This window comes from Lynx rufus, unplaced genomic scaffold (genome assembly GCF_022079265.1).
Source record: "Lynx rufus isolate CCGP_SWC_20201006 ecotype Redwood Valley unplaced genomic scaffold, mLynRuf1.p SCAF_11, whole genome shotgun sequence".
NCBI lineage: Eukaryota > Metazoa > Chordata > Mammalia > Carnivora > Felidae > Lynx > Lynx rufus.
This window is the reverse complement of record NW_025814825.1, coordinates 48,956,616-48,982,652: the sequence shown is the minus strand read 5'-3', so window position 1 is coordinate 48,982,652 and position 26,037 is coordinate 48,956,616. Positions and strand designations below refer to the sequence as shown.

General features: G+C 35.0%; 1 protein-coding gene across 3 annotated transcripts in view; it reads right to left on the bottom strand.

The window, feature by feature from the left end:
* The window catches only part of MXI1 (MAX interactor 1, dimerization protein), an 82,594-nt gene that overhangs the window by 4,354 nt on the left and 52,203 nt on the right, over positions 1-26,037 (bottom strand). For all 3 annotated transcript variants that reach the window (XM_047073420.1, XM_047073421.1, XM_047073422.1), the window contains exons 4-5: positions 4,865-4,979; positions 4,075-4,246 (exon numbers count right to left, since the gene is read on the bottom strand). In XM_047073420.1, the coding sequence (XP_046929376.1) occupies positions 4,075-4,246; positions 4,865-4,979 (287 nt within the window). The remainder of the gene's footprint in view (positions 1-4,074; positions 4,247-4,864; positions 4,980-26,037) is intronic.

Here is a 26,037-nt window from a genome sequence, read left to right as displayed (position 1 = left end):
TGAGGGATTTGCCTTCAATTCAATTTAATTTTCTTGCATCAAACATAGCTTGAAATGAGGGTATGAGCCTGAAAAGTCTCTGGATTATAGGGAGATCTACAGTAAAGATTATAGTAAAGATATTTCAATGGTGATATTTAAGTTTACTTCAAACATCAAACATGATTTAAAAAAAAATCCCTAAATACATATACGACCAGCTATCAACAGGTAGTTTGTTAAACATTACATATACAATCACCAATAATATATAAAATGCAACATACATTTAAAAAAAAAAAGCACTTGAAAAATTGTTCTCTCCCATAACAGCTAGAATGAACTCAGGATTATTCAATTCTTTTAAACTCAAAGCCTAATGTTTTATATTTGGCACTGATTCTAAGGGTTCACACTGATCACAATTGCTTTAGGAAAAGTGGATTCTTGCTGAGCCCAAGAAGACAGAGTAAGTTATTTCAAAGAGTATAATTTTCAAAAGGACTTGTTGCTTCAAAAAGTTTTAGAAATCTGTTTCTAAAATGCAGGCATCTATCCAAATAAGCTGTCCAAACAATCCTATGAATTCATAACTATTTGTTTTACATCCACAATGCTTCACAGGCTATTTAGTGTTTCCCAGTATCACAGAATACTCATCCAACCTACAACTGGAAAATAAAATCAAGACACCCTATCCAACAGAGCATGCTGCACTCAATCATAACAAAGTAAAATGAGAGACTGCTCTAGTCAAATGGACTAGAGATATTACTAAAAGTCCCCTGTAATACTGGGAAACAGGGCTTCCAGATAAGAATAGGGAAAAGAGGTACTACACTAGCACTACTAAAAAAAATGAACACTATAATGAAGATACACCATTAGTCAAATTTGGAGGTTGGGATGGGTACAAAGAGGAGTTAACATCAGGAAGCGCAGCTAAAGCTGAACACCTGACAAAGTCACACAGCTAGTAACCAGTAGAAAAAAGACTAGCATCAAGGTCTGCCTCCTAATTCAGGGTTATTTCTGCTACACCTCAGTGACATTCATAAATGTGGCATGTCCTTGAGGTTCTTGCTGTTGTCTCTGGTAAACTTTTGTTCTCTGAAACTGAGTGCCATGTAAAAATAAACTTACACAGCAAAACAACAACAAAAACAATAAACCCAGGACTCCCAGGGTTGTGTTAAAAGGGATCAAAAATCAATTTGAAATGCTTCTATGGAATGTGGGAAATTTGATTATTAAAAAGAATAAAGGTTCGCCTGGGTGGCTCAGCTGGTTGAGCGTCTGACTCTTGATTTTGGCTTAGGTTATGATCCTGGGGTTGTGGAATTGAGCCCCGTGTTGGACTCTGCACTGAGTGTGGAGTCTGCTTAAGAGTCTCTCACTCTCTCTGCCCCTCTCCCCCTGCTCGTATTCTTTCTAAAATAAAAAAATTAAAAAAGGACAAAAAGAATGACTTCATGGATTAGAACGTATTCAATACATAACAACCTATGAGGAATTCATAAGATAATAAAAAACAAAAGGCAAAACAAAAAACCCTGTTACCTCTGGAGGTTGCTAAGACACTGATGATTCATTATTCAGAAAATTGACTAAAAAACCAAAAACACCTAAGTTTAAAAAAAGAATCTATCCCATTTTCCCTATATGGATTTTATTTCAGGGTAACCAAAAAAGTTGATGAAGAAACGTTCTTTTTTTTTTTTTCAATGTTTTTATTTATTTTGAGAGCGAGAAAGAGGGTGGGGAGGGGCAGAGAGAGAGGGAAACAGAGGATGTGAAGGAGGCTCTGTGCTGACAGCAGAGAGCCCGACATGGGGCTCAAACTCATGAACCTCAAGATCATGACCTGAGCCGAAGTCAGACACTTAACAAACCGAGCCACTCAGGCACCCCCCAAAATTTCTTCTTTATAAAAAATTTAATAAATGCAAGAAGAATGGTAGAATTAGGAAGTACTATTTGTAATATCTAAAAAAATAATAAATTGGGGCAATCACTGATGATTACTAAAACTATTAAGTGAAAGGTTGAGCATTTGCATAAATGTATCAGTATCACCTATGAAGTATTCTTGACTCAAAAAAGAACCTGAATTTAATCAAGTCACTAGATCCACCAACCAGTTTACAGGAAATAAGGACAGAAGAACATGTTAAATGACATCATGAGGATTCCATCAGCCAAATCTAAAATGTGGGAATTCTATAAGAAAAATGACTCAGTTTCTACAACAAAGAAATGGGGAAGGGAAAACTATTATAGATTAAAAGTACCTTAAAAGGCAAAAACAAATGCAATATGGATTTTGGGCTCTAATGAAAGGTAAAATGCTATCTTTGAGAAAATCTATCAGAAATTGGATTATCAGACATTAAATAAGATTATCTGATTTCATTGATTTTGTGGGCTATAATAGCATTATGATTTTTTTAAGTGCCATTTATTAAAGATACATACTGAACTATTTAGGGACAAAATTATTAATGTTATCTGGGATTTGATTTAAAATATTCCAGAAAAAATGGTGAGGATGAGGGGATAGATAACAGATGAAACAAGAATGGCAGAATGTTGGGGCGCCTGTGTGGCGCAGTCGGTTAAGCGTCCGACTTCAGCCAGGTCACGATCTCGCGGTCCGGGAGTTCGAGCCCGCGTCGGGCTCTGGGCTGATGGCTCAGAGCCTGGAGCCTGTTTCCGATTCTGTGTCTCCCTCTCTCTCTGCCCCTCCCCCGTTCATGCTCTGTCTCTCTCTGTCCCCAAAATAAATAAACGTTGAAAAAAAATTAAAAAAAAAAAAAAAAAAGAATGGCAGAATGTTGATAGCTATTCAAATTGGATGATGGGTACATGACAATATTCGATTTTACTTTTGTGTATGTTTGAAAATTTCCATAATAAAAAGTCAAAAGGTATTTTACAAACATTTCCTTTTTTGTTTTAGAATCCTCATGAGCTGTTTTCCCAAATGTAAAGCTTAAAATCATGAGGGTGAAGTTCACCTCTGGGATCTTTTAAGTGCTATAGGCCTGATGTGGTGGGAGTTATAAAGAGATCAGTAAAATTCAAACAAATTTTTGATTAATTCTTGTTCTTTCATTCTGCCAAAGACAAATGTTATGGGACAGATGGGAAGAGAGAAATGGTGTGGTGCTTTAAAATACAGACATAAAAATTTATATCACCAGTAACAAAACATATCAACGTCACATATCTTCCTAATAGAATGAATTGAGAAGGGCACATCACTTCTGTGATATTTCTTCCCCCCAAATGTATAACCTCAATTTAATAATGGGAGAACATAAGACACTAGAGAGACCCTGTCTAAAATAACTAACCAATACTCTTCAGAAGCGTCATGGTTGGGGGGCGCCTGAATGGTTCAGTCAGTTAAGTGGCTGAATTTGGCTCAGGTCATGATCTTGTGGTTCATGGTTCAAGCCCTGAGTCAGGCTCTGTGCTGACAGCTTAGAGCCTGGAGCCTGCTTCAGATTCTGTGTCTCTTTCTCTCTGTTCCTCCCCCACTCATGCTCTCTCAAAAAAATGAATAAACTTAAAAAAATTTTTTAAAAAAGAAGTGTCATGATTACGAAAGACTGAGGAACTATCTAATGCAATGTTGGATCCTACACAGGATCCTAGATCAGACAAAGGACATTAGTGGGAAAACTGATGAAATTTGAATAAGGTCTACAGATTAAAAGTATTACATGAATATTAATTTTCTGGTTATAATAACTATATTATGGCTACATAAGATGTTAACATTAGGGAAACCTGGGGGAAGAGCATATGAGAACTCTACAATTTTCTATAGAAAACACTTTTATGTCAGTCTAAAATTGTTTCAAAGTGGAAAGTTAATACATTATGTATATAATCAAGGAAAAAAGTTCTATAGTTCATATAGGGGTTGCTAGACAATGTTGTGATTGCACAAAAATCTAGAACGTTACAGTATTAGCTGAAGAAAGAAGAAAGCAAATAGAAGAAAATAGAGTGCTTTCCAACTTACCCTGCCTAAATTTAGATACAAGGATGCTTAGTATTTCATTAGGGAAGAAGTTCACTGCCTACCTCGCTCTGAATCAGAACGATCTGAAGAAACAGTTGATCCAATGCTGTCCATTCGTATTCGTTCCATCTCCTGAGGACCCTGCAGCTGTTCCAGTCGCCGCTTTAAAAATCTCTGTTCTCGTTCCAAGTTCTCTAGCTGGTGCTGGCTCTTCCTTTCAGCTTCTTCAAGTTTCTAAAATGATAAAATGATATTTTAGTTTGTGCACAGTCCAGTACAAACAATAAAACTGATTTCTACCTAATATCTTAAAACATTTCTTCTTTGGCAGAGAAAATATGAAAATACAAGTATATATGTGTGTGTGTGTGTGTATAAAAACATACATAAATACATACTTTTAAACATCAAGAATACTTCTTTTTTCACTTTTTGTGTGTGTAATGAATGCTACATTACAAGAACAGTATGGAATTCTCAAAGTCTGTAAAGTTATCTCCATGAAAGAGAAACTTGCTCTGCACTGTAGTTTGATGGAAAAATACTGACACACGGAGCCAAATAAACTCATCTCCACCAGAGGGCACAACTGCCTTCCTTCTAGGGATCAGCAGAGTAATTGTTTTTTCCTAGTATTTCCAGCTCCTCAAATGGCCATGCTGTCAAAACAGTTTAGTTTAATCAGTTTATGTTGCTCCCATCAGATTAGTTGGTAAGTTTTCAGAAAGATTTCTCTTGAGGTCAGTGATTAAGGAGGGCACAGGGGGCTAGCTGATGTTTATGAATAAGAATCACTGCTTATAATGAAACAAGGGCCGAGACATGTACAAATATGAAAGCAGAAATTCTCACCTTGATGTGTGCTTTGGCTTTGTTGAGCAAACCAAGTGTTGTGTGCCTGGTACAGTCTGGTCCTAGGGGAATCAGAACTTTTAAGCGTTCTAAACACAGGCGCAGATGAGCTCGTCTAAGAAAGACCAAAAAAAAAAAAAAAAAAAAGAAAGAAAATCAAATCAGCACAGCTTGAATATTCTACTAGAAACATCCTAAAATCTATTTTAAGACAAATAATAATTCACACATTATTTAGTCTATACTCATGTTACACCTCTAATTCTTCAGTTTCTAAGTATCTGCAAGTATAGGCATGACTACTGGTTTTCAGTCTGCCATTTCTGTTGTACTCTGTAGACATGGTCACTTCAGATTATTATCCCCAATGGTAATCTGTCAGAGATGATTTAATTTTTAACCCTCCCCAACTGTCTCCAGCTGTATTAATGTGTAAGTAGGAAAGCATACAGGGCAATTAATTGTATTTCATTTCGAATGCCTAGAACCACAGGCTAGAGACCTAGCGGTCTTCAGCTGGAGTACCCCCAGGGGGTAGAAAAGGCTCACAAATTTTCCATTTCCTCCCTCCCATCTTTTGCACACACCCACACACATACCTGTCCCCACAGGGACAGGTTGTTTCAGCCACTGAAACAACAACCTACTTCCTAATATCTAAATGTACCAGCTCATTAGTTTTTAATTTTTATTTCTTTCTCCCTCTCCTCTCTCTCTCATTACCCCACCTCCAATTTTCTACACATGGCAAAAAGCTAGGTGACAAAATTCTTTACTAAAAGTCATTGCATTTATTTAATCCACCCATCCTTTGGGCAAGTTAGGAAAATTTTCTCCTGAAAATGCTAGCACAGAGTCTCACAGATTTACCTTCCCCATATCCTTAAGATACTATGATCATGATGACCCATGATGAGGGTTCTAGGTACATAATTGTACCCTAAAACAATCTCTGGTTCTGTGCTTCATAGGCACAATATAATTCAGCAATTAAAAGTATATCTGAAAAGAAAATCCAAGTATGTATTTACAGTTCATCCTTATTCCTTAAAGAGCTATAACTGAATATTTATAGCAACTGTCTCAGTTGCACCAGGAACAAAACACATCATCTTCTCAAGGAGGGCCAAAATGGTTTTACTAGTTCACCCAGCAAACTATGCTTCTGTCTTAATACACAAGATATAATGACAAGTGAAATTCTCAAATGCTAGCAATTTGAAAGAGGGGTAGGAGAAGGCAATAAGCAACCAATTATGTCACAGATAAGCAAGATGATTCAGGGGAATGAGATCAGAGGTTTGGTGATGAACTGTCAAGATTCTTACACTACCCACTACCCCGGCTATAGTTAGAGGTCCATTAGTATTTCCATTCCAAATCTCTTTACTGAGCCCATTAACTCAAATCTAATAGTTGGCTCTAAGATGAAATCTGTCATACCTGATGTAGATAAAGGAATTTTAAAAATTTCCCTAAATTAAAAGTATATCAATGGATTCCCCTTAAAGAGATTTAACAATTTTTAAAAAATTTTTTAATGATTATTTATTTTTGAGAAATAGAGTATGAAGAGGGAGGAGGAGTAGAGAGACAGGGAGAAAAAATCTGAAGGAGGCTACAGGCTCCAAGCTATTAGCATAAAGCCTGATAAAGGGCTCAAACCCACAACCTGCAAGATCATGACCTGGTTGCTTAACGGACTGAGCCACCCAGGTGCTCCAACTTCAATTTCAAATTTAACAATTTTAAAGTCACTCTGCTCCCCTGCTGTGCTACCCCAAATCACAGAACCTTTAGCAAAATTCTCATTTTTAACTAGGAAACCTCTTAAGGGAGGATTCACATGATCACAAAGCGCTCTTGCTGAGTAGACTAAAACATCAAAAAACCAAAGCAAGCAAAAAACAAAAACAAAAACCACTAAAAAAAATCCATACTAAAAAATCCTTTAACCTCTTCATTAGGATTATTACAGCATATGCTTAACAACTGTACTCATGATATTACTGGAGGGTAGAGAGAAAGACTGGTGGTTGTCTAGCTAATTAGAGGCTGTCAAGGGGGGCTCTGAATTCAGTCATCTAAAAAAGTTAACAGAGCAACTAGTAAAGTTAACATAAATGACAAGAATAACTTGTCAATTTTGTTTAAATTACTTAACCCCAGAACTACATAGGAAGTATCTTTTACAGAGTTTAAGGAACTTCAGAATGACTCCTTACTTTTACATCAAGGAAAAAATAATGGGTGGGTCAGTTTTCTGTTTCGTGAGATCTACAGTCACATTAAAATCTAGGCAGAAATCAACTAACATAATATTAAAATATCTATGTTTTTTCTTTCTTCTTATCGAGGGATTTTTTTTACTACCTTTTGTTTATTCAGCAATATTCCACATACTTGCTTGAATGGCAGAAGTAGAAACAGAAACTTTAAGAGTTTATAATCTAAACTACAGAATGAAACATATTGTTTTGCTCATTTGGTTCATAATGAAATGAGTCATACAGAAATCAAGGGCAACAGAATCTGAATAAAAGGAGAGATTGTAATTGGAGAAAGAAGACTTACAAGAGAAGCTGAAATTTGACTTTGGACTTGAGAGATATTGAATTCATCTATGAGAAAGCAACACTTCTCAAGGTAATTAAAAGAGTACAGGACTCAAGTTCATATATTGAAATCAAGTTTGAACCTAAAATTAAAAATATCTTAACTTTTTTCTTTCAGGGGAAAACAACTAAGTTGGAATTTTGTAAGGAAATATCAGCCAAGTTCAGCAGTCTGGTCTGCTGCAATAGCACTATCAAATCAGAATTTGCCCAGGCCAAGGGAGTCAATGTGTAAGATGGCTGATGAACAGAGAGGTCAGACTGCCCTCTAAAATACTTTTTATTAGCCACTATCGAACATTTCTTCAGTCAAATAATTATAAATGTGCTCCAAGTTACAGCTTAAGAAAAGATACTCTGAGTTATCATGTCTCACAAAGGCCAGTGATGCCATTTTCCATGTCTTGTAAATACAATCTCCAAAACAGATATGAGTATGAAGGAGTGGTAAATGATGTCCTCTGCTCTCCTGTGGGGAAAGGTCTATCTGTGAGAGCCAAATGTCATTTCCTTCAGTTTTTATACTTGTGAGTCAGGAATTTATAGAGAATAAAGTAACAAAAGGTTAATGGCAGTTGAAGGACAGCAACTGACCAAGTGGGAGCCACACTTTTCAAAGCTGCCATCCAAATACTGCACACAGTTTTCCACATGCTTGTTATATGCCAGTTTTAGGTAAATTCACCCTTCCAAGAGCCATGTGATACCCTGTGACTGTAAACTGGAAAGTTAAATCAGAAAATTCATTCACCTTCATGTATAAATTTTTTTTCTCCAGCAAATTATTGAAACAAACCGTACGGCAAAATTCTTCTTCCCTTACAGTGGTGCTGTGCTGTTCTCACCCTTTCCCCCATGGTCTCCCTGCTGGTAACCAGATTGCAAGCTTAACCACCAACGACCTAGAAAGGCATATCTTTTGATGCCATCTGGTCCTTTCTTTTCTTGCCTTCATTCTCATGTGACTGGTGGCTCAGGAGCCTCCTGTAAGGGGTTGCCAAATCATGGGCTGCAAGACACTGGAGGAAGAAAGAGGACAAGAGACAGAAGGAAAAAACAAAACAAACAAAAAAAACCCCTTGGTTTGATTTGAAAATCCTTATGCATTGAGAAAAAAATTTGCCAGTAACATAAAATGGTATTTTTCAAGTCTCCAAGTTGTGGAAGAGCTGACATAGGATTCATGAAAGGCATATACTGCACCTTTAGTCAAAGCAGGTTAAGAAGGCTGGGGAAAGTTAAGGCTGCTGCTCTGAATATTCTGATGAACACCAGACTAGCAACCAACAGAAAAAGCCTGACATTGTAAAATTTATGGAACTAGCCTTGACAGAAAATGAGAAAAAAATTTAGCCCCCTGGTTAGCATTTACTTAAGTTTTCACAACACATGGATAGTTCAATAAAAACTATGAAAACATAAATCCTTCCTAATTTAGCATGAGGATTAGACACTGCAGCAAGGGTGCCCTGTAAGAAAACTGGAGTCTCCTTGCTGAGGGAGGGGGCAAGAGAATGGAGAGATACCAAAGTACTTTTATTTTCAAATACTCTTTGAGGTCTGTTTTAAAATAGATTTAAAAGTGGGTTTTATCCAGGGAAAGAGGCAATTCCCAGTGACTAACCTTGTTAGAGAGAAGGTCCTATCAAACTAACCCATACCTTCAAAAAGGACAAGGCCCCAGCGGGAAAAGGAACAATTAGAGTCTGTTTGGCTTTTATTTTGGTAGATTGGGATCATTTTTCCCTGAAGGAACCAACACTGCTTTTGATTTCAAACCTTGTAAACTCTACTGCCAAACTGAAATATCACAGAACATGAGGAGAAATGATTTTGCTATAAAATGGCCCCTCTTACCTAGTAGCTGTGATATTTTAAAGCAGAGGTATATACACCACAAGAAGCACACAGTGTTGAGGGAAGAGAGAGGAAAGAATTCTCTTTTAGAAAAAAAAAATTGCAAGTACTATAGGATGATGTTTTTTCAAGCCGTCTCTTGAAACTCTAATCCTTCTGCCCAAAAACAATATGAAATTTAACACCTGCCAGGTCTCACAAACCATCCATTGGCTGATGCCCTCGGAGGCACGGTCCTTCATTGGAACTTGCTTGTCTTTCATTCCCCCACTACAGGATACCAAGACTGTGCCAAGTAACTAAATCAAAATGGAAAACAAGTCAAGTGATAGGGACAGTTTTTGTACTTTCCTCTCTGCTGAAAGTTACGCAACGGGCTGAGAGTCCTCCCTTGAGCCACATTCTTCAAAACTGCAGTGGCTTGTGGCCAGGTTTCCCAACTCCCTACACAACACTTCTGCACATGACAGCAACTAGCTGCTTATCCTATACATTTTTATTTCAATGTTTCTCTAAAATTTAGTGTTGAAAAGCTTCAAAAATCTCAAGATACAAAAAAAAATCTGCCTACCTCTTTTTCTTATGAAAAATGACATTAAAAATGGATCCAGATATAAAGTCATGGATCTTATTTACAAAAACAAATATGATCATATTCTGTTCAGCTTATTCTGTTTGTGAAATAAGAAAACTTAGACAAGCTATTCTCATAAAATGGCATGTGCTAATTATATGTTTTCACTTACAACTTACTTATTATCTGCCTCACAAAAAGTAAACAGACTATTAAGTGCTCCCAGGTAGTAACTTGGTAAATGGCATTTCCCTAGCATCAGAACTGATGGTGATGTTGTGAGGCTTAATGAAAACAAAACAAAAACTTAGTTGAATAGCTGGGACTCTATTAAAAAAAAAAGCTGCTTTAATATTCATCGTAATTCAATTGATATCTTATCAAATAACCAGATAGAAATATCAACAAGTGTTATAATGAAACTGTAAATTATATATACTATATAATATTATATTAATATAAATTATTCCACAGTCACACTGTCCATCTTAGCACTAAAGGGCTCATCTCTATACAACTGAATAAAATCAGTTAAGGCTGAGATACATGTTATTCACTCTTGGAAGACTTTTTTTTTTTTTTTTTAATTTTTTTTTTTTCAACGTTTATTTATTTTTGGGACAGAGAGAGACAGAGCATGAACGGGGGAGGGGCAGAGAGAGAGGGAGACACAGAATCGGAAACAGGCTCCAGGCTCTGAGCCATCAGCCCAGAGCCCGACGTGGGGCTCAAACTCACGGACCGCGAGATCGTGACCTGGCTGAAGTCGGACGCTTAACCGACTGCGCCACCCAGGCGCCCCATGGAAGACTTTTTAAAATCACTTTCTCCAAATAAAATCTAAGTAGTTCTTAGGGTAGAAAGCCAGAATATTTAAAGGGAGAAGGTTAAACATACAGTAATATGCCTTCTGAAGTCCTACTTTTCCTCAAAGATTTGGAAGAAAACACCATTTTATAGGAAAATAAACACAAATGCAAAGTACACTTTTAAGACAAAAGAAGACTTCAAATAAATCTTGCACTATTTTACACTGTATCTCAAGACCTCCAGGAATCTATGTTCAAACTACTAGAGCAAATTGCTACAGATCAGTATCAGAACTTTAGAATTCAGAATATCACTTCTGAATCATAGCTAGGATTACGTTTTTCAAACGTTTAGAGAGTGAGGGAGAATGGAGTTGGGGAGAAGAGACGGGGAGACGTGAGTACTCAATAAATTAATGAGGACAAAATAGTGATACATTCTTTCTCAAACTGCACAGATTCCATATGGGTTGAGTTTTATTTAGTCTTTACATCTCAGATATGAAGAGGACGAAGTGCCATTCAGTCAATAACAATGATTATCAGTAAACAATCAGTGGCACCTTATTATGACGCTGAAACAAGATGCTGTGATGCCAGTAGTAATTTTTATCTGTTTGAAGATGCTATAATTTGGACTTCTGCCTACCACTTTTCTAGCCACACTTTCTATTGCCCATATCCTTGCAAACCTCTTCCACAAACCAAATGTGCTTTTATACTTACCCATTTCTCTACCTGGAATGTCCTTCTCTTTACTATCTACCTAGTTCGTATCTAACTCATTTATCAGACCACAGCCAAACTACTATTTCTTCTATGACACCTTCCTTGCTACATCCTTCCTCAGAAAATTAATAGTTGGTTTTCATACTAATCATATTATATTTTTGTTACTTTCTAGATAAGACTGAGTCTATATTTTTAGTCATTTCAGTTTTTCCAATAACAAACAGAATAACTGGCACACAGTGGGAAGGAGGAATGTAACATAATTTCTAGTGGATATTTCTGGGACTCTCTAACTCACAAAGTTGAGGTAACAATACTGGGGCCTCCAAACAGTATATTCAGATGCCAGGTCGACATTCATGAGAGATCTGCTTATGGATGCCAGAACTGTACACTAGAAATTCGTGTGCCACTGAAGTTACCACCAAAGATGACTACTTGTAGAGTTCCTGACAATCTCCAATCTAACTCTAGGGTCAGCATCTCTTTTAATAGTGAAACAGGATTAAGAATTACAGCCATTAGACTGATTTATCGATGCATTTACAGGGATGGGGGACTAAGACAATGTAAAATGAACTTCACAGATTTTTTTTTCTTTGTAGGTTCCCTGTGCAGCGTGGAGCCCAATATGGGGCTTGAACTCACAACCCTGAGATCAAGACCTACGCTGATATCAAGAGTGGGACACTCAACCGACTGAGCTACCCAGGAGCCCCCCCAGATCATTTTTTTTAATCCAGTTTTTTGGTCACCAATTTCAACTTTCTAACCTTATTAATAAGCCTCCTAGCAAACAGAAAATTCAATTCAAGTTTGGCCTTTGTTCCAGCTGTTGTTCAAGAAATAGTAACAACAACAAGTATAATGGCAGGAAGGCAATTACTAAGAAAAAAAACAGAAAAGACATAAAGCTAAGAAAACCGAGGTAAGAGAGGGAAAGTCTAAAAAGAAATACTCTACAATGCAAGAGAGAAAAAGAAATTAAATGAACAGTTTTATCCCATCTGATAACATGAGAAACTAGCAACTGCAGTTTTACAAAATCACAGGACTGCTGATCAGTTAAAGCCTATAGTACAGAACACATAAACAATTTTTAAAACTGTCCTGCATTCATCTATAAGGAAAACTTGATTTTTGACAGCCTTATTTGAAAAAAAAAATAATTAAAATCTGGTTGTAGAGGCATATGTTCTTCACTGAAAACCCCCACAAGGAACCAAATCTCCAAAGTGATTTAACAAAAATTGTTCATTTGACATCCATTCTGCACTAAATTTAGCTTCCATGTATACATCTCATCCCCCCCGCCCCCTTATCTGCTTATGAGTATTTGGTTAAAAAAAAAAACAAAAAACTTGATCATTCATTCACCATATTTCTTCTTTGGTCACACAAGAACTTTCTGTATTCCAAGTTTCAAAGTCTGGGAAATAGGGCTACATCACTGGAGAAAACAGTGGCAATTTGTTCTAAATACAAAATAGCTTATTTTCCTTTGGCAACTCTCCAGGGGTTTGGGTGGAGGGAAAGGATTCTCCTCTCTGGAGAGATCAGGCTCTGAACCTGGCCTACTGTCAAAACTTAGCTGTGGGTGGGAGAGAAATTTTTAACAATTATTTATCTTTCACATCAATTTGGAAACTGATGAAAGATTTTTGCATTATTAACGTTTTTCTATTCTTCAGCTTTTTGTTGGTGTTCATCCCTATTCTGGCAGCCCCCATTGGCTGATTTAATGGTACCAAGGGGCTGAGAAGTGTTGCTGTCCAAAGAAAAAGCATTCTCTCACAGGGACTGGGAAGGCAATCTGCAATCACAACAGTAGCTACTTGTTAATTTTCTATTTGAAACACAGTGATGTCAATAGTATTGTACCCTGCCAGCCACCATGGGGTAAAGTACATTTTGAAACCAAAACAAACTTCCTACGTGCTGGCAAGTCAGATTTGAGACACGGTGATAACGTTCTGTAAGATACTGCCCTAGTTTTACACACAAAATGCACACAGCAAGCATTAGTCTACTCTTCTATAAGAGTGTAATTCTAACACTCACAGCCCCACTCCTACCCACAAGCCCAGTGCAACTATTTTATTATACCAAATTATAGTCCAGGGTTGTAGAGGGAAATGAAGAAATACTGTTACTTATCTTTAATAAAATGATGATTCTACACAGCACAAACAACATGCTTGAAGAATGCTTTGGAATACAAATGTTCATTTAGAATTATAAAATGAAAATAGCACAATGCTTTTATAACAAGATGTGATTAGTATAATAGTTCATTTTAAGGAAGTGTACTCACTTAGAAGAAAGACACATTTTATTTAAATGGAAAAGAAATACTCTGGCCTAAGAAGGAACACATCCCTGGAAGATGAATATCCATAATTTGTACTGAATATAAGTAACCTGAAATACGAAGCTAAATGATTAAAAATAGCGACCATGCTTACTACTGGCAGAGGGCAAATGGGTCTGGCATTGCGGAATATCTGCCATTTCAGTCAAGTTAGCCAGGGATTATTTTTAAAGTCCCATTTTAGAAAAATTTCCCTGAAATTGAAATGTGGGGCTGCTTTTTGTTTTGTTTTGTTTGGGAGAGTGAAATTTAGGGCAGGAAAAGGGTAATAACAAAGAGCAACTGTTGACTAATGTATGATTAAAAAAATAATAATAATCCTGAGGTATTTATTGGGCATTGAAAATCCCTAAAAAAATAAGATACACAGAATGTTAAATATGCCACAGTCCTGACAATGACAGAGAATTAATGTTTTGGTTTATCTTTATTTCAAAGTTACATAACCCTTCCCATCTTTCTCTTTTATTATACTGTATCATATTTTTTTCTGATCACAAAGGGCCCAACTGAAGTGTAGTTTTTGAAAGTTTCTTTTGGAGGCAGCTTCACAAAACACCTGGCTGCAATCCTGGGCATGCTCTCTTCTGATAAACAGAAATATTTTCAGTGTTATATTAGGGCACTGAGCATTTTTAGCAGGTAAAATATGAACATGTCATAAGAACTACTTTACTTCTTAAAACCCTTCTGAAAAGGAAAAAGTATTCAGCAGAGTAAAAACAATTACAATGTCTCCTAAAAGACAATTTTTATCAGTAAAAAACTGTGCTCAAATTTATGACTTGTTTCTATTTGTATCTGTCTAAATCTTAGTTTGACTCTCCTCTGGATAAGCCCAGGAAAAAAATTCAATGAGAGAAAAATCAGAAATCTAATACTTATTTTGTATGATTCCAGCCTTAACTCAATACCAACATAACCTTCTGTCCAAGAATGCTGCACAAGTGCCATTACACTTTGATTATAGAACAAATCTAGACTGTTCTATGAATATGAAAAGAAGAAGAAGCCGGTCTGAGGGAACATGTTCCATTTTGTTACCACTGCCAATCAAAATCCTGGCTGTTCTGCAGGGCAGTTTGTATGGCTTGCCTAAGTATATTCCAATGAGAATATAAAAATTGTTGCTCCAACCAAAGAAGGTGACAGAATTTGGAGAATAAGTTTGCCCAACTTGGCTGTATTTCCTTTCAGATACTAGAGATATAACAGGATGAAAGTCCTGAAATATCTTTGGGATCACCAACATCTCTAATCTCAGGGGACAAAAGATATGTGAAGGATCCTTTGAAATGATGAAAAATAACACCCAAAATGTATTCAGTAATTTCTTCTAAACATACCAATATTTCCTGAACATTGCAAGCCAGAAAATGCATGTTTCCTCCTTCATCTGACCCAATACATATAGCAGTAAATTCCAACCGCTTTCAAGGGAGTTCTAGGAGCCCAGTATCACCAAATTGCTCTTTAGGAAAAGCCTCCTGCATTACAAAAATAGCAGTCTTGCAAAGTCATTCAGCTCTATCTAAATTGTGTTATGTTTACAAATGTTTTAACTACAAAGACGGAATTTCCGATTGAAAAAGAACCTTATTTAGAAAAGACTGGATTTTTTTTTTTTTTTTTTTACAGCTATGCCAAATACAAGCTGTTCTGTAAAGGAATAATTGTGAATCAGACTGGAATAAAGTGAATCAAGACAGAAAAACCATACAGACATTACAACCCTAGAGAAAAATGCCGTAATTGGTCACACCAATGATCCAAATACCAAAGAGTACATATTTGTCAGTGACACCAACAGATGGCTCAGGAAAACTATGATGGTTGTCTTCCATGACCATATATATATATATGTTTTATATACATATATATATGTATATATATATATACATGTATATATATATATACATATATATGTATATAAAACATATATATATATACATATATATATGTATATAAAACATATATATATATATGGTCATATATATATATATATATAAACAGTAGCAATGTTTTATTAAAGAACTGATCTAAAGTGGTTTGATTTTATTTCCATTTTTTATTAGTGTAATAAATCCCTGTAAGAATTTCACTGTGTAAAGCAGGACTATCCATTTTCTTTTTTAAATTCAAAAATCCCTCTTTTAAGCTTCAAGGGACTATACTTCCTAATTCTAGTCATTATGATTTTGGTGAAAAAAATCTTGGTGTATCCTTTCTTCATTTCCAGATTTCTCCCTTCTTTCCAAATTAGAAAACCCAAATTTTCTCGTTTAATTTTACAGTAGTTTAAAGCGTTAATATTGTTCTAATTACTTTTGGGTAAAAATATTAGAAAATAAAGCATATTATGAAAAATAGATTTTTTTGTAATGGCATAAAATGCCATATAAACCTCCAGTATCAGTTTTTATGCAAACTTAAGAGGCTGTATGTTGAAATTTTTAGAAATCAGTAATCTAAAGTTGATGTACTAGAAAAAAGTTTACAGAAGCACAATATTTCCCACAGAAACATCTTGTTTGGGGTTATCTATTAAAGGATAAATTGTGAAGCACTCAGAAGAAATGTAAGTCACAAAGGGAAAAACATAATCACAGAAGTTTCTAAGACTTCATCATATAGGGCTTACTAAAATAAAAGGAACATCTTCAATAGGTACTCCAAACCAAAATGACATAGAAGAGATTCTGGAGAGCTAAGGAAATGGGCTTTCAGTTTTCCTTATTTACCCAGAGCTATAGCAGTTTTAACTGTCCCATGTCCCAGTTAAAGCTTTTTCCACAAGACACTTGGGTATTCACCAACACTGCAACTACAAAAGAGAGAAAACCATAGTAGACACCCCTCAGTAAGAAAAACAGCCACTAAAAATGACTTCTGTATTTTAGCTGTGACATGATATGTCACAGCATATCAGGAAAGCAACTATAGATTAAGAAGACTTTATCACAGTCTTTAAATGTAGTCCCAGGTCTATATGAATCTTATACATGCTGAATAGCTGAAAGTTCACTTTCACTCCAGAATAAGTGACAAACTATATTTTAATGATTAAAAGCGCAAAAAAGCTTCAGATGCAGCATTTTTCCTGAAAGCCCTTCCAAACATATTGAAAATATGATAAAACCAATTTTGGCAAATGCCTAGACAGAAGCACACAAGTCACAAGAATAAGCACTTGTAACTAAGTTGTTTATGATAGTTTTAGCCTATGATAACCTGCTGCTATGAGGTTAACTCAACTCCCATCTGGGATACACACAAGTCAGCACTTAATTATTATATTGCTTATGGGGGCTTTATAATATATATTTTGTCTTCTAACTAGTTAGACTATAAATCCTCAAAAGCAGAATCCAGGACTTCTCCTTTTATCCTATCCCCAGTACCTAGCACACAGTCAATACCTAGTAAGTAAGTGCTTATCAGTTGTTTGTAATTCTCTTTAGGGGTCCTTTGTCAGTGCCAGAAATGAAGCCACTTCAAATGAACTCTCATTTCCACCAAAGATTTTAAATTAGAAAACATGATGTTGGGGTTAATGGTGTATAAGACTCTTAAAGAGACATTAGCATAGACATCTAACCATCAGGCGGAAGTCATCTTAGACTGATACTCAAGTCATCTTAGATTGGTGTTCAAAACAAATGCTAAATTTTAAGGATCAAGGAAATTTGAAACAATTCCTAAAACAAAACTTCCAACATATTTCCTAGTTATCTCACGTAAAAGTACAAAGGGTGGGAAGGGGGTAGAGAGAAAGAGGTCAAATTGTACTTTGGTGGAAAAAGTAAAACTAAAGCTAAAAGATGAATGATTCTTAACAATTGTTTATTTCTAACCTCTGTCTGTTGGACCTGTACTAGCATACAACCCCTCTGTACTACAGTACTCAAAGCTCGATCAAATAGGTTGAGAAACCTCTAATTAACCTTCATTTACCAAGAGAGGTAGAGCCACTTTGCAAATTAAAGCTGCCAAGTTCAAACACCTGTTTGAGCTCCAGCTTTGCTATGCCTAAACTACGAAATCACAGATAGAATACAGTTCTTTATATCATTTCTAAAAATGTTTCTCCATAAAGAACTACCATTTGAAAAAAAACTGTTTTTAAATTAAAGCACTAACCAGAAAATGCCCTCAAGCTAATGTTTAAAAATCTGTTTTTTCAAAACAGATGTTTAAATATAGAGAACAAACTAGTGGCTGCTAGAGGGGGGTGGGGAGAGAATGGGCGAGACAGATGAAGGGTTAAGAGTATATATGTCATGATAAACACTAATATATATAATTGCTAAATCATTATATTGTACACCTGAAACTAATATAACACTATATATTATACTTGAATTAAAACAAAAATCATTTTTTCCATTCCATTCAAATATTACTAAACTAAGCACTGTTGACTACAATTTTAAAATAAAAGGAATTTTCTTATAGCAAATTCTACAGCCAATTAAAAATTTAGAAAATGACAAAGGCCTATTAATTTTGTGAGTAAATTAATCTACAATCTTTATTTCTATGAAAGTTAAAAAAAATCTATGAACAAGAACAGTGAAAAACTAACCTCTAAAATCTTTTCTTCCAAGCATAGCAGATCAAAATGTGCTAAACATAATTTTTAAAATTTCTAATAAAATGCTCAACAAAGCAAGAACAAGTTTCAATATACCATATTTGAAATTCACTAGTTACAGATTTAGTAACTATTTAGTAAAGTCTTATCTCTATTTTAATTACTTCATAGTTTTCAAATGAGCCAAACTCATAACTGCACTTTAAAATAAAACTACAGGCACACATGTGCACACACACACATACACTTTTGAATTCTGGTATAGCAAGTATGACTAGATGAAAACCTATGAGCACCAATTGGCCCTTTCAATAACAATCTCTTTGGCTAGAAGCATTTATGGAAATACTCAGCATTCTGTGATATTGTCCTAAGGTTATTAATTCTAAACTAAGAGAAACATTAGCCTTTCAAAAAAAAAAAAAAAAAAAGTCTTCCTAAGAATCTTCCCAAGCACAATGTTCTAGCTGATAATGGGAACTTTAATGAAAGAATCTGTTTAAAAAATTCTGCAGGCTTTTAATGATGTCAAATTAAACAGCTAACAGAATAAACCAAGTTACCAAAAAATCAAAAACAAAACAACTGCAGATAAAAATCATAGAAGAAGACTATATCTCAAAAAGCAAGCTGAGGGGCGCCTGGGTGGCGCAGTCGGTTAAGCGTCCGACTTCAGCCAGGTCACGATCTCGCGGTCCGTGAGTTCGAGCCCCGCGTCGGGCTCTGGGCTGATGGCTCAGAGCCTGGAGCCTGTTTCCGATTCTGTATCTCCCTCTCTCTCTGCCCCTCCCCCGTTCATGCCCTGTCTCTCTCTGTCCCAAAAATAAATAAACGTTGAAAAAAAAAAAAAAATTTATAAAAAAAAAAAAAGCAAGCTGAAATTTAGTAAGATGCTAATATCAAGTTATAGAGCTATTTAGACAGAACAGGGTGACAATACATCAAGGGCAATATGCTTATATAAACTCCAAAACATTTTGAGGAAATGTTTTCACAACAACAAAAAGATCTATCACATCTTCTATGCTATTTATAGTAAAACTTTAAGTCATAATTGAGTTTCTTGGTCTGCTGTACCAATTCAAATACAGAGAAAAATGTACTTTCATCTGTAAAACCATCACACTCAAGAGGCATTTTCCCATGGTACAACAACTTTAGCAGAGGTCCCATTATGAAGCACAATCACCACATATTTCCTAAGTGGGTCATATTACCTAGAATATCCTATGGGGACAAACTGTTCTCTCTGAAGCACGAGTGGAGAACAAAGTATTTTCCTTGGAAAGGGAAGATATTTGCAGGGTAGTAAATATCTCACTATGTGCCTTCCTAAAATACTTTCTATCTTGAAGTTGCTGGCTTCACAAAATAGCAAAAAACAAAAACAAAAAAATCCCCACAGCTGTTTATTTGGTTTGGCATTTAACTTTCCCCTCTTAATCTAACATGAGGTGCACAGCTTGCCACAAAAATCAAACAAAAATATTAATTATTAATTCACCGAGCACCTGTTATCCAAAAAATGTGTGTCAGATATAAAAACGAGCAAGTTAAAGTTTTTTCCCTCACGTGATATATATGATCCAGAAGGGAAGGACGTTGTATTATAAGGTAGTGTAGGTGAAATTCATGTAAGTGATACAGGCAATGTACAGATAGGAATTTAGAGAAGATATCCCTTTGTACAATCAGGAAACACTTCATGAAAAACATTTATTTTAGCTGTACCTAGAAGGCAGTGTGGAAAAAGTTCTGGTTTTGGGTATCAGAAAATCTAGATTCTTATCTTGACTTTGTCATTAATCAACTTGGTGGAGAATATAACTTAGATGGGCTTAGGTTTCCTTATCCATAAAATAAGGATACCAGACTAGATGATTTTCTAAGGCCCCTTCCAGCTTTATTATCTATGGAAATGTATTAATAGGATGTGTATTACCTTTTTAATATACACAATATATATAATATTCACAATATACACTTTTATTACAAAAACTCTAACAATAAAATCAACATAATAGTTTCTATTTGACTCCCACTCCCTTTCCTGGAGGTAACAAGTGTATCAATCTGACATTTATCTTTCCAGAAATTTTCTAATGTATTTACACAGATGACTGTGGTACTTTTTAACATAATGAGGTCATATTGAAAATACTATTTTTTCTATTTTCTTTTCTACTTTATGTGCCTGGAAATCTCTCCATAAACACACATAGAAGTCTGTATCATTCTTTTTACCTGCTGCAAGTTATGACTATATTACACCATTCCCCTATCAGTGGAAATTCAGGTTACTTCTTCATTTTGGTTATTGTAAAAACTTTTGTTATTCTTGTTCATGCCATCCTGTGCATTAGACGTTCAAAAGAGAAGCTGGGGTGGGGAGAGTCAAAGAATTTGAGCCAAAAGTATAAAAGCAGAAAATAAGATGAAGTTTGAACCTGGTGTCCACAGTTTCAGCAAATGAGGAAGTGGAAGTCATAATAATATACTAGAAATGCCTTTAAGAGTTAGGAGATAATGGGTCCTAGCCCTTGGTCCAAAAACTGCATCTGAGAGTAAAAAGTGGGATTGGGTACTTGAAATCTCAGAATTTTCTGGACTAGAAGAGATCTTGAGGATCATTCAATTCTATACTTAATTTTAGAGAAAGTGAAGCCGTATCCGTAAACTAGAATGTGATTTTGCCTCACACTCTCTGGGGGGATTAAAAAAAAAGTTGAACAGTCACTGTGCTGAATGCTAAATGCTATAGGGAGACAATAAGTGGGAATGACTGACTTCTAAGGAGGTTTCAGTTAAAGACAGTACAAATTCTAGTGGACTTAGCACAACTCTGGTTTCCAAGAACCCTTAAGAACTCTAAATGGGGTGGGGGTAAGGGACAGTGGAGATGTCCCAAAATTAGGGCTTGGCAGACTATCAAAGTAATGAGGACATTATTAAAAAGCTACTTTGATTCTTCAAATGGTAAGGAAGAAAGATTCTAATACATTGACCTACAGCTACTTTCTCTTCAGATTGTTTATAGATAAAATGTTTTAAGCAAGCTAAACCATCCTTCCTTAAAGTTCTGTGTAACAGCAACGTGCTTTTCCCTCCTGGTATGACATACCTCATCTAGTGATCACAGGGGCCTATTAAAATGACTGATTTGATACAGCAATACAGTTACAATCACAAAACAGAATTTCTGGAGCCTGAGAAAATATAAACTAGTTAGAGAATTAAAAAAAAAAAAGTGACTAGGATTTAGCACAGTAATGTTTACAGATTAACTTGTTACATTTCCTTAGAAGTCAGTGGTAAGTATTTTTCCAAAAGGTACAAGGTCCTAAATACTCAGTAGTATTTAAATTTCAGAATTCATATCTACCTGTGTGTGTGTGTGTGTGTGTGCGCGCGTGTATACAGCTTTGAGGAATGTGTTTATATTATTTATATACACACAGACACATATTCTTCCCAAGGTAAATTCTAGTTTTATAGAATTATAAAATATTATCATTTTAAAATAAGTACTTTTTTATCATTATAAAGTAACTACTTACAAAATAGGCTTTTATTATTGTAACTATGGCACCATGTATTACAATAATCTTTATATATTTTACAAAGTCCCAAAGTTTAAAGGATGAGAGATTCTAAACTCATTTTTCCAGCTGTTTTTTTCATTTTGTGTGTATGTTGGGAGGAGGGGTTGCATGCATTTGCATTTATGTATGTATTTGTAAATACATATGTTGCACATGTATTTATATTAGGAAAATGCTTTGCAGACAACAGAATAATAAAGTTTCTAAAAAGAATAAAGTTTCTAATATGCCTATGATTACTGAACTTAAAATTCACAGAACTCTAAAACTTCATGTAGGAAGGGAATTCAGAAATCATCTAGGTCTCTTCCTTTTACTGCCAAGGAAAAGCAAGACTCAAAGAAACCAGATAATTTATATAACATCCACAGCCTACCAGTAGTAGAGATGAAAAGAAAATATCTTCTGACTTCTGGTACAATTCTCACATTAACAGATTACGAATCCACAAAGAAGCTGTGTTGGATTCCAGGTATCCTTTTCAACAACTTAGCCCTCAAGCCATGTTTAGTATTAAAGTCTACCTTTCTCCATTAGCTTTCCCCAAAGTAACAAAACAAGGAAATCCTATACTTATGAGCTTATTAAGTTTCAACTTTTCTTGAGTTCGAAAATATGAGTATAAGCAACATGTCATGTGTTTATCCCAGGGCTGTTAATTATTTTCTAAGAAAATTTGTCTTCAAGAACTGGTTAGCAAGTAACTATATTAGAAAATTCTATTCTCATTACTGAGTTCTCCTTTAGATCTGTGGTTTTTCCACTAGTAACACCCACGGGACTTTCAATTGGCATTATTCACTAGAATATATAGAAAAATAGAAGTACAAAAGAACTTCTCTTCTCTGCAAAAGCTAAAATATATCAAACATATCTGAATTTCTTCATTTTTAAAGGTTAAAAAATGCAAGATACCAAAGAAATCTCTTCATGTAATAAAAAGATTTCTTACTGATGTACCTCTTGGCATGCATGCTTTAATTGCCAAAATTTCTACCAAAATAGAAATTTCTTTAAATGAAGAAGGTGCTTAAGAAAAAGTACTTGAATTGCAGTTATTATTATTAAACCAATATTTATCAGAGCATTTACACTATACTAAGTACTATATGTGGCAAAGGAATTTAGCAAAATAGCATATTGCCCTTAAAGTCTAGAATTCTGGGTGCCAGCTTGGCTCAGTTGGTTCAGTGTCTGGCTCTTGATTTATGCTTAGGTCTTGATCTCACAGTGTGGTTCATGAGTTCGAGCTCTGCCTCAGATTCTGTGCTAGGAGCATGGATCCTGCTTGGGATTCTCTCTCTGTCTCTCTCTCTCTCTCTCTCCCTCTCTCTCTGCCCTGCCCCTGCATGTGCTCTCTCTCTCTCTCTCAAAATAAATAAACATTTTTAAAAAAGTCTAGTAGAATCCTGCTGCTATATAATTACTATGAGCATCAGTATAGAAAGTATGGCTAGTTTTATGGATCAAACATATTCCTCAAAGATGCATATAAAGTAAAAAGTGATACAGTATCATCTGTATCATCTAAAATGTATCAGAAAAGTCTAGTAATTAAACTATTCCCTTTTTAAAATTACAAATTCACAGTTTGAGAGGAAGTGTTTTCTTAACCAAGTTATAGCTGCACAGAGATACACACTCTGCAATCACTTGGATAAAAAGATACTACACCTTCACCATGTTAAGATATTCACCATGTCAATTATTTAAAGTCTAACAATTATTTTTTTCTAGACAAAATTTTAGAGTTTCAAGTTTTAACATTTCTGGGCTATTTTTAAGACCTACTGATCTCCTCTCCTCCCATCTTATTGGTTGTAAAAGTGATTTCAACTTTAGGAACTGTACAGCTATAGTTCTGAGAACACTTGATTTCTAGCATGTAATTCTTGTCTAAGTCTGCCTCTGTCACCTTGCAGCCTGGGTCTGGGAGTAGAAAGCTTAACCTTAATGAGCTATTTCTGACAAAGGTCAATTCAGAAACTGTGAATCTATCTAAATAGCAATGCAATGACTTCACTGCATAGACTGCATTTTAGATGTGTAATTTTATCTTGGCTATGCTTCCTTTATTAACCATAAATTTTATCTTCAAAACCCACCAATTACTTCATCTCTATCTCATATAACATTTAATTCTAACAGGTGCCCATCTCTGCACTCTGACAGTTATTTTTGGTTTGTCTGCAGTTTTCAGCATTCCTATCCCTTTATAAAAATACAGTTAAAATATTCATTTTCTTGCATACAAGAATAAATATATCAGATATATGTCTCCATGACAAACAACATGGTACTCTACATACTGTTTGATAATGTTAGCATCTACATTTATCTGGTTCTATAGCTTTATAAATAGAAAAACTCTGTTAAATAAGTATCCTCTACTTTCCAATGCATAAATACTTTTTTGTTGTCTATAGTTACTCTCAGTAACTCAGTACTGTAACTGGACTCCTATTATCTAAAGAAGTACAAAGAATAAAATTATCTTATTCAGGACTTTTACATGAATTAAAAATAAAGGTGTCAGTTCTCCATCTTCAGACTAAAAAAGGGAAGTAGCTTCATTTTATTTGCTGAACCAGAAAATTAGATTGGTGGTTCTTTCCTGGTCTCTGGACAATGATATTTCTCCTTCCCTCCACAACTACACTTTTAAACTTTGTTGTTCAAGGCCTAACAAATACAATCAGGCTGTATTTTATTACACCTTAAGAGAAACTTGCACAGTTAGTACAACCTTTCAATGTATTATGCATTATGGTCTTAATTCTGTTAGATTTCACTGTTAATTAGAGGTTATTAAAGACCCTTAAATATACGCTTCTTATATGCGACGGAGCTCAAACTTTACTCATTATCAAGTACTCAAGCCATATTAGGTAGTAGCACTATATATTATATTGGAAACTTATCTGTGTTTAATTACAGGTCTTAAGTAACTATAAAGTGTTGAGTCATTTGAGTAGTGCCATCAGATGATGATGACATCACTACTTTTTAAGTGCCAAACTATGAGTCAGTCAACTTTTTAGGACCTTTCTACCAATCAATAGTGACTGATACAATGAATGGATGACCACAAAAGTTGGTGAGTTTTTTTAAGTTAGCCATTAGTGAGTGTGAAGTAGTATCACATAGTTTTGATTTGCATTTCCCTAATGACCACAGATGTTGAACATCTTTTCATGTGCTATTTGTATATTTTCTTTGGAGAAATAGATATTCAAATCTTTTGCCTGTTTTTATATTGGGTTGTCTTTTTATTGTTTAGTTCTAAGAGTTCTTTCTATATTCTGAATACAGGGCTATTAGTGGATACATGTTACAAGTATTTTTCTCCCATTCTGTAATTTGTCTTCATTTTCTTAATGGTATCCTGTGAAGCACAAATGTTTTTAATTTTGATAAAGTTCAATGTATCTAATTTTTTATTTTGTTGCTTGTACTTTTGGTGTCATATGGTAAGAAACGATTGCCTAGCACAAATTCATAAAGATTTACTCTAATGTTCTAAGAATTTTATAGTTTTCCTTTTAAATTCAGGTCTATGATCCATTTAAGATAATTATTATATGTGGTGTGAGGTAACAATCTAACTTCATTATTTTTCATTGTAGATACCCAGTTGTATCAGCTACCACTTGTTGAAAAGACACTGAACTGTCTTGATATCTTTGTTGAAAAAATGTCTTTGGCACAACACAAATGTGAGTGATTATCTCTGGACTTCATTCTATTAATCTGTAAGTCTATTCTTTGGCCAATACCACATTACCTTGATTATGTAGCTTGGTAGTAAGTTTTGAAATTAGGAAGTAAGAGTCTTTCAATTTTTTTTTTTCAAGATTGTTTTGCTTATCTGGGTACCTTGCATTTCCATACGAACTTTAAAATCAGTTGTCAATTCCTGTTAAAAAAGAAGCTGGGATTTTAACAGGCCTTGCATTGAATCTGTACATCAATATAGAGAGTACTATCACTTGAACAATGTTAAGTAGTACTTTCCAGTA